Below are 17,520 nucleotides of genomic sequence, written 5' to 3' on the forward strand. Positions count from 1 at the left end.
TTATTTCAATTCACACTAGCCTATATGCACATACTCGCCAACGCGCTTATAAAAGTATATTTCTGTGCATAAAGAATGATAGCAGACGTAAGATGGAAAAAGGTATATGTAAGGAATTAACGCATATTTTTCGACGATGTTAGATGAATAAAATACAGTACAAGTTCCTTGTTATGACAAACACGCATCGCACATTTTTACCCAAGTAATGGCGACTTCAAGTTAAGAACAATGATTAACATCTGAGGGTTTAATTTTCTTTCCTCTTCGGGAGACTTTATGAGACTCGAATTTATGATGACATTCCAGACTTTCCAGAAAGTCTTCACTGTGCCGTCGCGTGATTACCTTGAGAGAATTAAAAAACAGTCTCAGTCTTATAAAGGAATAAAGTACATCTTCAATGCTCATAGGTTTACAAGCCTCTCTTGTCGATTTCGAAAGCATGTTTTGACGAGTTATTCTTCAGTAACAGGAGAAAATTGTAACGGAAAGGCACGTAAACTGTAAACACTGCTGTGTGAACCGTCACATGACGCCCAGAATCCTAAGCAGAGCATCTCTTGGGTGCAGATACCAAATACTTCCAGCAAAAATGGCTCATTTCCCTCGTCAAATATCTTAATTGTTATGGACTAAAATCTCATGGGGTAACGAAAGCACAGAAAAAAGACAACCAAATTTACTTACATTTCTACAAGAACAAAAGCTCACAGACGGACGCAAGAAATGGAACATTAATGCTTTGTAACATTTTCCAGGCCACGGTGCGGAAGGACCACCGAATCTGGGAGAAGCTGGGGATAAATTAATGAAATCACCGAGGACCCAGATTTAGCACACCTCATTTCCTCGTGAAGGATCGACGGTGAAGGATACACCTCTCTGTAAAGGCTACACCTCTCTGTAAAGGGTACACCTCTCTATAAAAGATACACCTCTCTGTAATTAGACTTGTGAGTCGTAGTGTATTTGGACGTCTTCATCCTTCTCATTTTTAGAAAGGGAACAACCTGTATCTTCATTTTTGTGTGGATAGCTGCTATTTGGAAGGGTTCATCTCCACTCCAGGAACGGGGATAATTCTCCTGTGATTATAGAGTGAAAATCAAGGAACATCGCCCTTATTTTGTGAGAAGGGCCTCCGTATATTTTATAAAGGTAAGTTTACAGAGTATGTATACCATAAATAGAGAAAAAATGTATTATATTGCGATTTCTTACACTATGAAAGCAAGAGGTAGTCAAAATTCTTTGTCAGGTCAATTTACTTAAGCTTCCAAGTAAGTTCTGTATGTATGTGTAATATCCCGTATTGGGAAAGCGAAGAATAACTTTGGTGCATGTTTATCTTCTTATTCTTGTACACAGAGGAAGAAATCATCATCTCTCCTTGGTCACACACACACACAAAAAAAAAAAAAAAATGCACGGGACCTCAGTGAACTGGCGCACTATAGCTCTTTCTTGTGTAGTTCCTTTCGAGTGAAGAAGAATTATAAAATGTTAATATAGATGCGTTGTTTTTTATGATTCTAAAATATAAAAAAAAATATTAAATGAGGCACAAGAAAAACGCAAATGCTAACAAGATGGCATGAAGACAGAGCAACAGCAACCTGATTAGGGATTGCTCTATAAAACGATCCTACTTAGGCATAATTTTTGGGTCAAACAGTACATAAACGAGTTCATTAGCCTCTGCAAATCGGGGTACATTCATCAATACTGAATAAAGCATGACAAGTAGACAAACTGCTGCAAGTACAGTATATCAACTAGGTTCAGTGCTTGGCACAGAATGCGGATGTCTGCATGTTCTTCTTCAGATCTTATTTGCTCATTCTATAGTAAACAAATGAGCCAGTTGGAACACTGTGGCTGAATTATCGTTAAATTCGAAAATAAATACCTATACCATTCAAGTTATTCTCGGAATAGTGAGAGAGAGAGAGAGAGAGAGAGAGAGAGAGAGAGAGAGAGAGAGAGAGAGAGAGAGAGAGAGAGAGAATCTAGGAAACAGTTCTGCAAATTCTCAAAAACAAGAGCTGAAGTAATGATCAGTCAATGATGATGATCATAATTAAGAACTAGAGCATTTTCCTAAGCAACTTTCATACATTTTTCTAACGTAGTTTTATTTTTAAGTGTCATTTTTGCTGGACAACTAAGAATCGCCTTTACCTCTCTCTCTCTCTCTCTCTCTCTCTCTCTCTCTCTCTCTCTCTCTCTCTCTCTCATTTTATAACTAGGCATCTACTCTTCTTCTACAGCTATGAAGTAAACTTAAAAACCTTTTGAGGAATGGAAATGCCACCTCTGAAGCAACGAAAATCTAATCAACGTTTGCATAACCGGGAATTTCATTGAAATCCACCGATAACTTCCTGAGAAGTCTTGTGGATTGACAGACAAAACAAGGTGACACATAACCTTGGACAAACTTCGCTGAAGGAGCAGAAAAATGTGCGATTCTTTCTGTTCCGGAGAAATTGGGTGTAGAAAAAGATTAACAGTAATCAGACATTTTTCCGGTGTGGCTTCTCATATAGTAACCAGTGCTTGCATACATACATACATACTTATGTGTATGTGCATAAATACATATATACACACACTTATATATATATATATATATATATATATATATATATATATATATATATATATATATATATATATATATATATATATATATATATATACACTCGGATCTCATTTAAACAGGATGGTATCCAACGAAAATTTTATTCGCAAAAGTTAGAAACTTTCAAAGACTAATTTGTCCTCGTCGTCCGGTAGCCGAACAAAAAAAGCTTTTAAGGTTACGGACGATGGGGACAGATTAGTTCTTGAAAGCTTCTAATTTTTGTGAATAAAATCTCTGTTAGATACCACCCTGTTCAAATGAGGTCCTGCCATTCCTTGCATGAATGAACAGTACAACTGTGCAAGTAATCAAGTAAATAAACATATGTGTATATATATATATATATATGTATATTATACATATATATATAATATATACTTATATATGTGTGTGCTTGTGAAAATGCAGCATATTAACTCGACATTCCATTACTAATCAAAACGGGTGGTCAGTTTTCATTATGCGGTTAAAATCGATTTTAAAAGTGGAAATATCACTTGCCACAGGCAAACCTTGACCGCAGGGTGATCAGATTAAATCAAGGCGTGGCTGTTATAATATATATATATATATATATATATATATATATATATATATATATATATATATATATATATATATATATATATATATTGTTTTTCTTCATAATGGTATGGCTATCTTTTTAACGAAACACCTTTCCAGAGTCCTGTCTCCTTTTCTTAGTGGTATCCGTATAAAAGTGCAAAATGATCGTACAGTGATAAGATAAGATATCGTACGAAGTGGAATAATAACTGTCGTAAGAATAGAAGTCAATGCAGGCTGTAAGAATAAGTCAATGCAGGCTATAAGAATAGCAGTCGATGCAGGCTATAAGAATAGAAATCAATGCAGGCTATAAGAACAAAATTCAATGCAGGCTATAAGAATAGAAGTCAATGCAGGCTATAAGAATAGAAATCAATGCAGTCTATAAGAACAAAAGTCAATGCAGGCTATAAGAATAGAAGTCAATGTAGGCTATAAGAATAGAAGTCAATGCAGGTTATAAGAACAGAAGTCAATGCAGGCTAATCAAGTGAAAAGTTATTTAACAACAATGGCTCAAAGATCGGCGACGTAGCTAAGACAATCGTACAGTCTGCCAACCATTTGGTGGGTCAATTACTCAAGCAATGACAAAACAACATTAGCTCAGAGCACTAGTTTAATCGTAAGACAAGCTGTTTATCTCTCTCTCGCACTTCACTCAGATCTACTCGTATTTGCAGGTAATACCAACAGATTTATTCTACAATATATATAGACTATACATGTGTGAGTGTGTGTGTGTGTGGAGAGAGAGAGAGAGAGAGAGAGAGAGAGAGAGAGAGAGAGAGAGAGAGAGATTTTACTGGAAACCAAGGAGCTGCTTGACCATGGCAATCAAGGTATCTATAATAGCAAGGAAGAATGCCAATGAACGGCCAGAATGATTCAGAACCTAAAAAAAAAAAAGTTCGTATAGGCTATATGAACGTTCCTTAGTCCCCCAATTACTGTTATCCTTAATTCCTTCAATCAAATTAGTTTATCTAGTAATGGATGCTGCCTCGCTCAGTCATCTTATTCTTGATATGCCATCCAGAACTGACATAATCTTATATCGATAAAGGTATCAAGTCTGTTTTCAACACAAACGGTGACGGTTTCACCAAGTTTCAATTTAGACGCGGAAGTTAGGAGAGGGTGGAAAGTAAGATGGAAGAAAGAGAATATAAATGGTGGTACAGTAAAAGGAATGGATGGGGTTGTAACCAGGGGCCGAAGGGACGCTGCAAGGAACCTTAAGTAATGCCTACAGTGCACCTCATGGTGCACTGATGACACTACCTCCCTCGAAAGGTTTCGAGAACGGAAGTAAGCGTGAATAATGAATGAGTAGGGCGGGAGAAGTCTTGCCGATAAACGAGGGAAAAGAAAGAAGTAATAAAGAAAACGAACAGCGGAACTGTAAAACTTGTAGCCTACTCATGAGAAAAAGTGGGTGGTCGTGCTGCTGATGAGCTATTTTGGACTCAGCCGTTAGAGGATGAATATAACAGTGACCGTTGGCTAGTTTTGTCTTGAAATCCAGCCCCTTTTGTTGATAGCATCTTACTGATGCATATATATTTGTATATTGAATATAATTAATATATTTGTATATTCAGTATGCATGTACACGTGCTTGATTACAGAACTACGCAATACATATAATTTCGCACTCACGACTTTAAACGCAAACCCACGCACATACACACACACACACACACACGCACATGTATATTAGGATAAGGCGAGGCAGCCAGGTAGAATTTTAAGAGATTCTTAAGAGAGATTTAGATTCGGAGAGTTTTGCAAAGATTTATATTTGAACAGAGAGAGAGAGAGAGAGAGAGAGAGAGAGAGAGAGAGAGAGAGAGAGAGAAAGAGAGAGAGAGAGAGAGAAATTACGGTTACTAACAAAGCCGATAACATCATCCACCAGAAGACCTGGGAAGGAAAATAATGAGGCTGGAGACCAATTAAAAAAAAGAAAAACAAACGGTCATTTAAGAAAATAAAAATGTCGCATAAATCATTGTTTATATCTCCCGGAAAATCTAGCACTGTAATTACAAGTTCTCGGCAAGGTTTATATATATATACATTATATATCACATATATATGCATATAAATATTACATATATATATATGTACTGTATATATATATTATATATAATATATATATATATATATATATATATATATATATATATATATATATATATATATATATATATATATATATATATATATATATATATATATATATATATATACATATACAGATGGAAGAATATTTAATACATAAGACAATGGGATAAGCAACCAGAAGGCCATATATATTCCGAACATGAACAGAGAGAGAGAGAGAGAGAGAGAGAGAGAGAGAGAGAGAGAGAGAGAGAGAAAACGTTACTTTAAAAGAAGCCAATGATGTAATATACTGGCTAGCTATATATATATATATATATATATATATATATATATATATATATATATATATATATATATATATATATATATATATATATATATATACATACATATTGTCCACAAGATATTTTTCACAGCCAGTTTCAGAATGAAGACGTAGCATATAAAAATAAATATCATAGTATATGAATAAAAAAAGTTGAAGCTGTTAGTTGTAATATTACAACTTAGGTCTAAAAAGACCCCCGCCCCAAATATGGCACATGGGAAAACCGAAGTTCCCTTTAGCAGCGGAAGATCTCAGGTCTTTAAACTTAAACAAAAATAATAATAAAATTTAGGACACTGGACTTTGTACAGCGTTTTGAAAATGCTCACATTTGAGGGATCATCTACCTGCAGAACGCCGCTCATTGTTACCCTTTAAAGGGAAAGGCTTCTTCGGGCGTCTCTGATCTCATCAGAATGCTCTCTGAGCGTTGAAGGGAGACGTGACCTTCACCTTAAATAAAGAGACTTGGGACAGTTTAGAAAAGAGGTAATGGCGAGGTTGGGGAAAAATCAGAACAAACACCAATGCTCTCGCCCATGTAATTCTCTCTCTCTCTCTCTCTCTCTCTCTCTCTCTCTCTCTCTCTCTCTGTACTAGTACAAATAACCTTTTTTTTTATTTATAAGTGTAGGCGATTATGCTTGGGTGTAAGTTTTTACACGTGAGTTCGAATTAATAGATTCAGTCTGTTGCTCAGACGTATTTTGCGAAAATATTTGCTAACGTTCGAACGATTCCGTACATGCATATGCACAAACGGACAGAGAGATGCATGTACACACGTACATACACTGAGACATGTTTCATAACTATATATATATATATATATATATATATATATATATATATATATATATATATATATACATATATATATATATATATATAATACATTATATACATACATACATACATAATTATTACTTACTATTATGAGCATTGCGGCAAGTATTAAAAATAAAAAGAACGACCACTCGTATCACGACAACCATTATTTCCAACCATTTACCCGCAAAATAATCTCTCTCTCTCTCTCTCTCTCTCTCTCTCTCTCTCTCTCTCTCTCTCTCTCTCATGACCGTAATTGTTGTCACATTTCCTTTCCGATAAATTCCCTCCCGTTTCCCCTTCCACTGAGACCCAGACCAGGGCGGGATCACGCACAGATGCAATTGTCCTTCGGGATCCAAGAGTAAACTGGAAAAGCTTTTAAAGGTAATGTTGCCTGCAGTGGGCCCCACTGAGAGAAGGGGAGGGAGGAAGGGAGGAAGGAAAATAGATAGGTAGATAAATAGAGAGAGGGAGACAGACAGAGAGGGAAGGAAGGAGGGAGATAGATAGATACAGATAGATAGAGAGAGAGGGAGGAAGGGAGGAAGGAAAATAGATAGGTAGATAGATAGAGAGACAGGGAGACAGACAGAGAGGGAAGGAAGGAGGTAGATAGATAAATAGAGAGAGAGGGAGGAAGGGAGGAAGGAAAATAGATAGGTAGATAAATAGAGAGAGAGGGAGACAGACAGAAAGGGAAGACAGGAGGGAGATTGATAGATAGAGAGAGAGAGGGAGGGAGGGAGGAAGGAAAATAGATAGGTAGAGAGAGAGAGAGAGAGAGAGAGAGAGAGAGAAGAGAGAGAGAGAAATGGAAGGAAGGAGGGAGATAGATAGATAGAGAGAGAGGGAGGAAGGAGAATAGATAGGTAGATAAATAGAGAGAGAGAGAGAGAGAGAGAGAGAGAGAGAGAGAGAGAGAGAGAGAGAGAGAGAGAGGGAGTGAAGGAAGGAGGAAGATAGATAGATAGACAGAGAGAGAGGGGGAGGAAGGGAGGAAGGAAAATAGACAGGTAGAGAGAGAGAGAGAGAGAGAGAGAGAGAGAGAGAGAGAGAGAGAGAGAGAGAGAGAGAGAGACGAAAGGAAGGAGGAGATAGATAGATAGATGAAGGGAGGAAGGAAAATAGACAGGTAGATACAGAGAGAGAGAGAGAGAGAGAGAGAGAGAGAGAGAGAGAGAGAGAGAGAGAGAGAGAGAGAGGAAGGGGGGAGATAGATAAATAGAGAGAGAGGGAGGAAGGGAAGAAGGAAAATAGATAGGTAGATAAATAGAGAGAGAGAGGGAGACAGACAGAGAGGGAAGGAAGGAGGGAGATAGATAGATAGATAGATAGAGAGAGAGGGAGGAGGGAGTGGAAGAAGGAGGGGAGATGAAGGGAGGGAGGGAGACAGATGGATAGGTAGATAGATAGAGAGGGAGAGAGGAAGGGAGATAGATAGGTAGGCACATAGATAGAGGTGGATGGAGGGAGACAGACAGATGGGTAGATAGATAGAGGGAGGGAGGGAGGAGGGAGGGAGTGGAAGAAGGACGGGAGACGGAGGGAGATAGATAGATAGTGAGGGAGGGAGGGAGTTGAGAAAGTAGGGGAGATGTAGGGAGGGAGGGAGATAGATTGGCAGGTAGTTAGATAGTAAGGGAGAGAGGGAGGGAGTTGAGGAAATAGGAGAGATGTAGGGAGGGAGGGAGACAGATAGGCAGGTGGATAGATAGAAAGAGGGAGGAAGAGGGGGAGGGAGTGGATGAAGGGAGGGAGATGAAGAAAGAGAGAGATTAATACACTGCTATGATAATAATAAATTACAATAAAGGTATGACGGAGCAATAATGGCAAAGTAACAGTATGTGAATGTCTACGACAGTAATGTCAAAAAGATACCTTACGGATGATTCTACGAATTTCAGGAGCGTAAATGTACGAACACGCATGCGCGAACGTGCGAAGGCATCAGCCATGATGCGTACATCTCCTTTAATGCCGCCTCATTTGCAAAAATGACCTGAAGAGTATTTATTCATTCCTAATGGCATATGCGTTCCATTTACAGAATCATGCGACACGCGTTGCAATTTTCGTGAACAGCGATGGCGATGCTGAAATGTAAGAGGTCACTGGGTTCATATTTTATTTTATTCCTCGTTTCGTTTTCCCCGGATTCATATAGCCCTCCGTTTCAGACGAGGCGGGACTGTTGCTTTTTTTTTCACGGTGGTTAATCACAGTTTTCCTTTACCTTTCAGCTTTTGTAAAAATGAAGTTCTGAATTTTAGTTCTATGAGAGAGGGCTTTCATTCAATCACTGGTATCTTACATAAAAGGAAAGAGTCACACACACACACACACACACACATATATATATATATATATATATATATATATATATATATATATATATATATATATCTTGATATGTGATAGATCAACACCACAGAAAAAATTATATAATTTTGTATTAGTCTTATATTCTTGTAGCTTTATCTTTGATCGAAGATTACTATCACAAAAACCTGAAATAATAATTCTGTATTATTCTTGTATTTTTGATCGAAGATTATTATTACTACAAGAACTCACTTAGAATTTTTGTCCTTTTCTTGTATTTTTAAAGCTTCTTCTTTGATCGCAGACTATTATCACAAAATAAACAAGTAAAAATGCGCCGGCGCTATCGAATGTTCTTTACAGCGTATAATGCTGTATGAGCTACAGCCCATGAAACTTTCAGCCACGGCTAGGTGATGACCTGTCCAATAGCCTTGCCAGATGCACGTTCATGGCTAACTTTAACCTTAAATAAAATAAAAATTACTGAGGTTAGACGGCTGCAATTTGGTATGTTTGATGATTGGAGGGTGGATGATCAACACAACAATTTGCAGCCTTCTGGCCTCAAAAGTTTTTAAGATCTGGGGGCGGACAGCAAAAGTGCTGACGGACAGACAAAGCCGGCACAATAGTTTTCTTTTACAGAGCACTAAACTCAAGTACCATTTTTGTAAGATGCTTGTACGTTTAAAAATAAAATTCTAAAAAAAAACCCTGGCCCTATTGATATTCACAAAGTTGGTAGATGATACATGAACCTTTGTTTTCTTTCCTTTTCTCGTTTCAGCAAAATGAAAACTTCGTCAGTGGCAAAAACTCTGCTCTCCTCAGTGACAGTCTTGGCTCTCCTGTCCTGCGCATGCGCCGGAGAGGCTGAAAAAACCGAGACATCTGAAAATGCTGTTGAAGCCGCTGAGAAATCGGAAACTTCTGAAAAAGTCGAAAACATCCATTCAGTTAGACTCGATGTTCCCGCTACGGGCGCAGGTAAGAGACTGAAGGTACTGAACTGATTTCAGAGTGCTCTATACAACGAATGGCGTCAAAATACGTCAAAACTACTCCAGGCTGAGAGGTCCCTGATTCCAATTAATTATTTTGTGTGGCGTGATACCTAAGAAGAACCCGAAATTACGGAAATATCAGTCTTTACAGAATTTTTATTTTTGTTTAAACAGTGTTAATATTTGTCACAAGATGCCCACCATGTAACATATGTTTCTTTAGTTTGTATTAAGCCTCCCTGTGATTTTAATTCGCCTTTTTTGTAGTATTCAAGATTATTCTCATTACTGTCAAGACTGTTCTCACTACTTTGTTAATATTTACTAGTTTTCACTATCTTTAGTCTATGTTCAACGTTGTATTTTGACTTCCAAGTTCCACCTTATTTAAAAAAAAAATTAATATTAGATAACCATAAATTCCTTTGGTTTACTACAAATGTCAATTTTCACTCAAGCTTTATTTCCCTTTTCTTATCCTTTTATCGATATTTCACTCTTAAATTAATATCTGTGTATCTACACCCATGTCCTCATGACAACAATGGCATCGTTTTCATTCTAAATTTAATTATTATATCTAACGGTCTTTCACGACTTAATTTTCCATTTGATTTTACAGACACAAAACAGGATAGTTATCCTATTCTAAATACAGCAAGGTAATTGACATGATCATGAACAAATGGTTACGTTCTTTTCTTTTTACTCATTTCTTCTGTATATCTAGTACCATTTCAGACACTGATTTCCTTACTAATATAAACATCACTCTCGGTCGAGCGACTGGCCCTGTTCTGTCCCAACTGCGCAAAGATGGGCGAGTCTTTTTTCTTTAAAACAAGCTAAGTTAATTCCTGTACCTTAAGGGTTCCATTCAATTCCAGATAACTTTTTGGGCAGTCCCTGTACTTTAAATGTGGAAAAGGAATTGGGCTACTGACTCTAAGTCCCACTTAACCTTAACTGGGAATAATTCGGTGCTTTGAGGGTGGAAGTGGGGGGGGGGCGGAAAAAGTATGCAAAATGGGCCACTCTTTTTAACTAACGAAGGCTGAACTCTGGCGCTCCCGCCTCCACAGACCTCTTCATTGCGGCGTCCACTATCTTTTGCCACATCATCATTATGGTCTCTTCTGCTTACGTCCTATTCACTCTATACTACCCGCTCATCGAAGATCGTAGTCTCTCTTCCTCTCCCTTTGACCTTCCGAGGCTGGGAGGACACATTTTCAGTAGGTAAGTGACAAGTGACGACGAACCCCGTTTCCTCCCAAACGCACAGCAGGTACAGCAGAGACCCTCCAGGTCCTGAGAAACTACATCGGATCGACCTTCGCCATTGTGGGCCTCATGTTCATCCTGAGGGAACTCTCGCACGGCTTCCTAATGATACTGGGGCCCTCCAAGAAGGAAGAGCAAGGGGGGATGCAGGAAGGAGGCGGGGCAGTAGGTGCGGGAGAAGAGGTGACGGAATCAGACGTAACCGAGATGTTGATGGAGACGACCACCATGCCAGCTGAAATGATGTACGACTCGTATTCGTACTACAACCGTTACGACTACTACTACTACTACCCTCCCAGAGGTTACAGAAGTTTGAGGAACAGTGAGCCGTTTATAGCCCGTGTCCTCAACAGGTATAGTCAGGTTTTGCTCCCTGGATGGTCTCGATCTCGCTTCTTCTTCGTAGAAATATAACTTTTAAATGTGAAACTGTACAACTATTAAAGGCACGTCCACACTTGTTGCATATCCACCTATCGTATCACCGTCGTCTATAAGTGTGGACGAGGAAGAGTTGCACCGTTGTGTCAAAATATGATACAGAGGTATGCGATGGCCTCCGTCTGCCATTTGTCAATCCTCTGGAGTCACATCAAAGGAATGATACACAACTCACGTAGCATTATATGGAGGGGGAGGAGAGCGGTGTTGTTCCGTTGCACGTTCAGTCAAAAAGAAACCGAGTGCAATGATGATACGACACACACATACGCAACAAGTGTATGCATAAACCTGTTGCACTGTGTCGTATCACTTGGTGATGCGCAACGATGATACGATACGTGGATATGCTAGAGGTTTGTATGCGCTAAGAAGACTAAACATGACACTGCATCTGTTAACGATTGTAAACACGGAACTTTAACGGTTACTGAATCTAATCATGAAACTGTTAAAAGTGAGATATTCAAACATGGAAATGTAACTGTTAATAAATCCATAGATGTAATTGTTATTACTGATAAATCTAAGCTTGGAATTGTAACCATAAATAAATCCACATATGTATTTGTAACGATTGATAAATCTAAACCCGAAATTGTAACTAACGATATATCTAAGCGCAAGACTGTATCTTTTGATGAATCTCAACACGACACTGTAACTACATTACTAACATTTCTAAACAATAAACTGTAACTAATAATGAATATAAACACGAATCTGTAACAAAAATAAATTTAAGAAAATTTAAATAAAAAGTGCAACCTTGAATTTTCCTGAAAGGAGGTGCATAGATTTTGGGTCAGGACCTTCGAAGTAAAATTTTACCAGTGTCAGAATGACTGAAACTGAATAATTCCGTGAAATTTAACTATTTACTTTCTGCAGGGTAAGGCCAGCTGTCAAGATCTGATAATCAATAGCACTTCCTTCAATTACTTATTTAAAACATGTATGTAAAAAGTAATGCATTCTCAATTTTTAATTGCACTGTATCAATTCCCTAGATTGGTCCTTTAAAACATGTCTAAAAATAATAATAATTGTCATTCTTTTCACTTACGTTCTTCTCTTTCATTCCAGGAACCTGTAATTATTGTTCTACGACATTTCGCTATTTTATAACTTAAAATTATTAACTGTAATTTTTCTCTAACTTTTTGCAGTTCATCTTGCTACGAATACATTTCGTTTTACTTCACAAATTTCTTCAAACTGTTAAAGCCTGATGCTTTGTTGAAAATATATATATTTTTTATTTCAACACTTTTTCAGAGTAATCTGATTTTTTGAATGATTCTTAATGTTATCAACTTATCAATGACTCTGACCTATTAACAGGTAAAAGTCCATAGTCGTAGAAACTTTCGGAAATAATAAGATTTAATGTTAAATCCGGAGTCAAATCTGCACTGCTGCATTTATATTTCCCTTTGAACCACTGAAGAATGTTTATTTCTAGTTCATTTGCTTTTTTACGTTATGTTCCCCATTAAAAAGTTACGCTTCAGTTCACATTCTAATAACTCTGCTGACCTCTTTTGCTTGCGGTTTAGAGTACAATTAAAATCCTCTCCGACATATTTTTTAACCTATACGTTTACTCAGGTTGCAAGAAATGAAAATGCAAATCCAAAAACACAATCATTAAAGTCACAACTGAATTAGTAATATGGTTTATTTCTAATTCTAATTAACTACCTGAATTTCAATGGAAAGTATAAATGTAACTGTTGAAGGGATTTTCGAATCTGCTTGTTTGTAAACATTCTAAACTAGTGTGAAGCAATTTGAAATAACTTAGACCTTATCATATTATAAAATTATCGGTGAATTATACAAAATTATATCACTGCATAAGGAGATGTCTTATATCCCCGGTTCATCTTAAGGCACAATACTTTTACTTCTTATTTTGCTACATGAACTTGTCTTTCACTTAATTTATTTCACCTATACTTTCTCTGTGTTCCTTTCGTGTCAAGTACGGCACAATTCCAAAGTTAGACTTAGATCTAATCATCACCAACAAAAAATGTTTATCATTTGAATGACTTCATTTAAAAGTACATCAGTATTATTTGCACACCTCTGACATCCAATTTACTTAGAGCACAGACATCATAAATCCACATGAAATACCGTTACTGTTTAAGAATCAATGGCACTGCAAGAATATTACTCGTTACCAGGATATCAAGATATTTTATGATTGCAGCATTGACATAGTGGAGTCAACGTTCAGCATGTTGGACATCGATGAACCCGTCTGCCGGAATCGGGCCATCTGCGAAATTCAGAGGACAGCTTCTGCCTACCCGCTCCTTGGCGATTATTTGAAGTATTTAAGGCAAGTGGTTCTACATATATATATTTTTTCCTTTTTTTTTTTTTGGTCCCTGTGGGTGAAAAGATTCAACGAAGTTGTTGACTAGCGTTTCGAAGACAGCAATTGATAGAGAGTTTGATGGTAAAATAACGATCTGTATCCGGATTGAATGATCTTTTGTGAATATTTGTAATACTGATAAGGATGTTAACTTGCTAATAAATCTTCCCCATCAAAAATATATATAATAGATATGTATTGATATAAGTATATATACATATGTGTGTGTGTGTGTGTGTGTGTATGCTCGCACAAATACATATAACCACAATTCAACTCCCACATTTATTTGCAAATTCCAGCCAATCTGTCCGAGGTCTGGACCGCTACAGAGAAGCCCAAGACGCTGGATCGGTGCTGGAAGACTGTGCCCTCCTCTTCGCAGACTGCCCGTATTCAGTCTTGTCAAGAAAAGGAATTAAAAAGGAATAAATAAATAAAAAAATCATATCTCCGGCAGCAACAGTCTACTTCCCGCTGTATTCATTATTCTGTGCAGTTACAGTAGCCAATTTTTGTAACTAATCACTAAATGACTGATTTATGGTTACTAAAACTGGCGTTACAAACCTAATGATCGCACGTTAAAAGAAATGTTCTTATTTGACTTTATGAGATCAATGATTTTATTATATTCTATTTTATTTTGCTTGTTTTTCCCGACTTATGTCGAGAGCAATGATCTATGTATGCATGTATTTAAGTATGTATTTCACTGGTACACATTCACAACTGGGTATACATTTGGGGCATAGGCCGGGATGGAATCACGGACCTTGCAATTGCGAGCGCAGTACTCTGCCACTCGGCTCTTTTCAATCTTTCCTTGAAAACTTCTCATTTGAAGATTCATATCTCAATAGTTCAACACCCTTTTCTTTTATCATTTTAAAAATTACCGTTATTTTGTTGTACATAACTTATTTAATATTTATTTTGTCTTTGAGTTTTGAGTTGGCTATGATTTCAATGAATTCACTATTATTATTATTATTATTATTATTATTATTATTATTATTATTATTATTATTATTAAAACTGAAAGCCTACGAGATTCACAAGAAAATCTACGAAAAATTCACTGCATTTTGTTACTGGACGACGGCATTAGGCTAATTGTTATAATTATTACGCGTGAAATAAAGACAATAACTTTCAAATAACATTAAAATTACAACTGTCTTATTTTTGTATTTCGGTCTTATACTTTAGGAAGAGTTTAACGAACATCACAATGTAGATACTGTCTATATTATTATTATTATTATTATTATTATTATTATTATTATTATTATTATTATTATTATTATTATTATTATTATTCAGGAGATGAACCCTATTCATATGGAACAAGCCCACAGGGGCCACTGACTTGAAATTCAAGTTTCCAAAGAATAAGGTGTTCATTTGAAAGAAGTAACAGAAGGTGATAGGGAATACAGAATGAAGAGATCTGTTATTTTAAAAGAAAAATAAATGAACAAATGAATCAATAAATATATAAATATTTACGTAAATTATTATTATTAATATTATAACACAGGACAAACCCAGTCTTATAAACATATTTTCTCATACCAAATTCTAATTCTCTATTAATTACTGAGGGAAACTATGTTAACTAGTACCGTACCAAATACAAAAAGACGGTAATCAAATGTAAAATGAACACATAATTTATCTTTAAAATTCTAGTGTAATTATGTAACATTACCCTGGTCTTGAGGATGAGACAAATTCTGAATCTCAACGGACGATGAAGCCAAAAAAAAGTTTGTTTAATTAAAATGGTCCACTTTTAAATCGAAAAATTCTCTTTCAAATCGTGGAGGTAGAAAAAGCGAGCTGCAAAATGTTTCGGTTTAAAAAAGTCTCTGTTGAAAACCTCCGTTTTCGTTCGAATCCTATTGTATTTGTTTTAATCGTTAACGGAAATCCGGCGATAACCTCAATCTTTTTTCTGGTTTCAAGTAATACTGACACAGCTTTAAAATGATTTATTTATACCGCGTAATTGCACAATCTTAATTCTCTAGAAGCGTACATAATATGAATCCACGTTCAATGGTAATATTTTCGTTTTAGTTTTTTCTTCAAGCATTACCAGCTACTGGCTAGTCAGTTACCGACGACCTAGCTTAAAATTTTGTAAGTCGAACATCAACAATTTTTGTTATATTCTTCTCTGATACCGCTTCTGGTAAAAATTTTCATACGACTTAAACTTGCCAAGACTAGAAACTAATTACCATGTTCCTTGTCACTTTAGTGTGATATATGGCATCCTGTGAGAGCTTTTTTGAACTTTATAAAACTTCTGTGAAACCGAACGTTATGTAGGCTAAGGGCTCACACCTACAAAGAGATGGATACGCTCATAAAATCACTTATGAAGACGAACTCATTTCTGTTAATAAATGTAATATCGAAGTGTTATTTCCATCCTCTTACTCTTTTCAAAACGAAATACATTGTATTTTACCTTTTCACAAGTGTTGAAATCCCTGCCAAACCTCAAATTTCTATGATAGGTTCTTTATGGCAAGTTTTTAGCAATAAGAAATGTTGTTATTATTATTATTATTATTATTATTATTATTATTATTATTATTATTATTATTATTATTATTATTCAGAAGATGAACTCAGCATTCCTTACAACAAGTTCTAATCATCCTAAGTAAGGTGGCAGCTGCACTAATATGAATCTGTGTTATGTGAAGGACATGGGGGCAGTGAACGCCTAAATAAAACTCATGTTCGATAATTTACGACAAATATAGCAACTTCAATAAGAGTTAGTTATTTTTATTTTATTGGTACTTTCTGAAATATACAAAAATACATAGACCTTCATTAATGCCTGAAAATTTTCTCTGGTATCCAAAGCAAAACAAATGCACCGTAGGCTAATAGCCATCTTTTTTTATATAGGTTAATAACGTAATGCTAACATTATATATCTATAATGTTAATTTTGTTGGATATGTATCTAGTTAGGAGAATGCTTACTCCATTTTTCCTTCAATATTTCTCATAATCCTATAAGTATATTTATGGCCGAAGTGATGCACACTGTGCTGTATATTTTAACGAATAAAAATGAAAAGTTGCATCGTGTCTTATTTACATTTACTGGAAATGAAACAACAGGCATAACTCTAATGAGGAAACAGTTCCTTAATATGTAGTAAACAGATCCTTTGCTGTAAGAAAAAATAAAACAGCGATGTAATTTTTTATAATGAAATGAGATAAAGAGGTTTTTGGATATAAGCACCTCTTTATCAAATTCACCCAAGGTAGAATTCTCAACAAAACACTGAAGTTCCTAACCTTGTAAAAAAAATTTTAATTAATCATTTAGTAACTTCATCCAGAAAACTCACTATATTTAATTATACTGGCATCCGCTTCACGTTCTATATACATACACACATACATATATACATATGTTGTGTGTATTTATATGTGTGTATAAATTATATATATATGTATATATATATACATATATATATATATATATACATATATATATAATTTATACACATAT

At 35.9% G+C, this 17,520-nt stretch overlaps 1 protein-coding gene and 1 long non-coding RNA gene across 3 annotated transcripts in view; one reads left to right on the plus strand and one right to left on the minus strand.

Moving 5' to 3' along the window:
* Window positions 1-17,520, minus strand: part of LOC136848604 (uncharacterized) — a 90,222-nt gene that overhangs the window by 58,521 nt on the left and 14,181 nt on the right. The window lies entirely within an intron of this gene.
* On the plus strand, window positions 853-17,074 carry LOC136848601 (uncharacterized). Of its 2 annotated transcripts, none has more exons than XM_067120969.1 (4): window positions 853-1,161; window positions 9,631-9,830; window positions 11,133-11,487; window positions 13,797-14,336. In XM_067120969.1, exons 2-4 carry the CDS (start codon window positions 9,635-9,637, stop codon window positions 14,011-14,013), a joined length of 768 nt encoding a protein of 255 aa, XP_066977070.1. In that variant the 5' UTR covers window positions 853-1,161; window positions 9,631-9,634; the 3' UTR covers window positions 14,014-14,336. The 2 variants fall into 2 exon arrangements, with proteins under 2 accessions (XP_066977070.1, XP_066977072.1); XM_067120971.1 differs by lacking the exon at window positions 853-1,161 and having other exon boundaries at window positions 9,289-9,830; window positions 13,797-13,928; window positions 14,270-17,074.

The sequence above is a fragment of the Macrobrachium rosenbergii genome, chromosome 19, assembly GCF_040412425.1.
Source record: "Macrobrachium rosenbergii isolate ZJJX-2024 chromosome 19, ASM4041242v1, whole genome shotgun sequence".
In the NCBI taxonomy this organism is placed as follows: Eukaryota; Metazoa; Arthropoda; class Malacostraca; order Decapoda; family Palaemonidae; genus Macrobrachium; species Macrobrachium rosenbergii.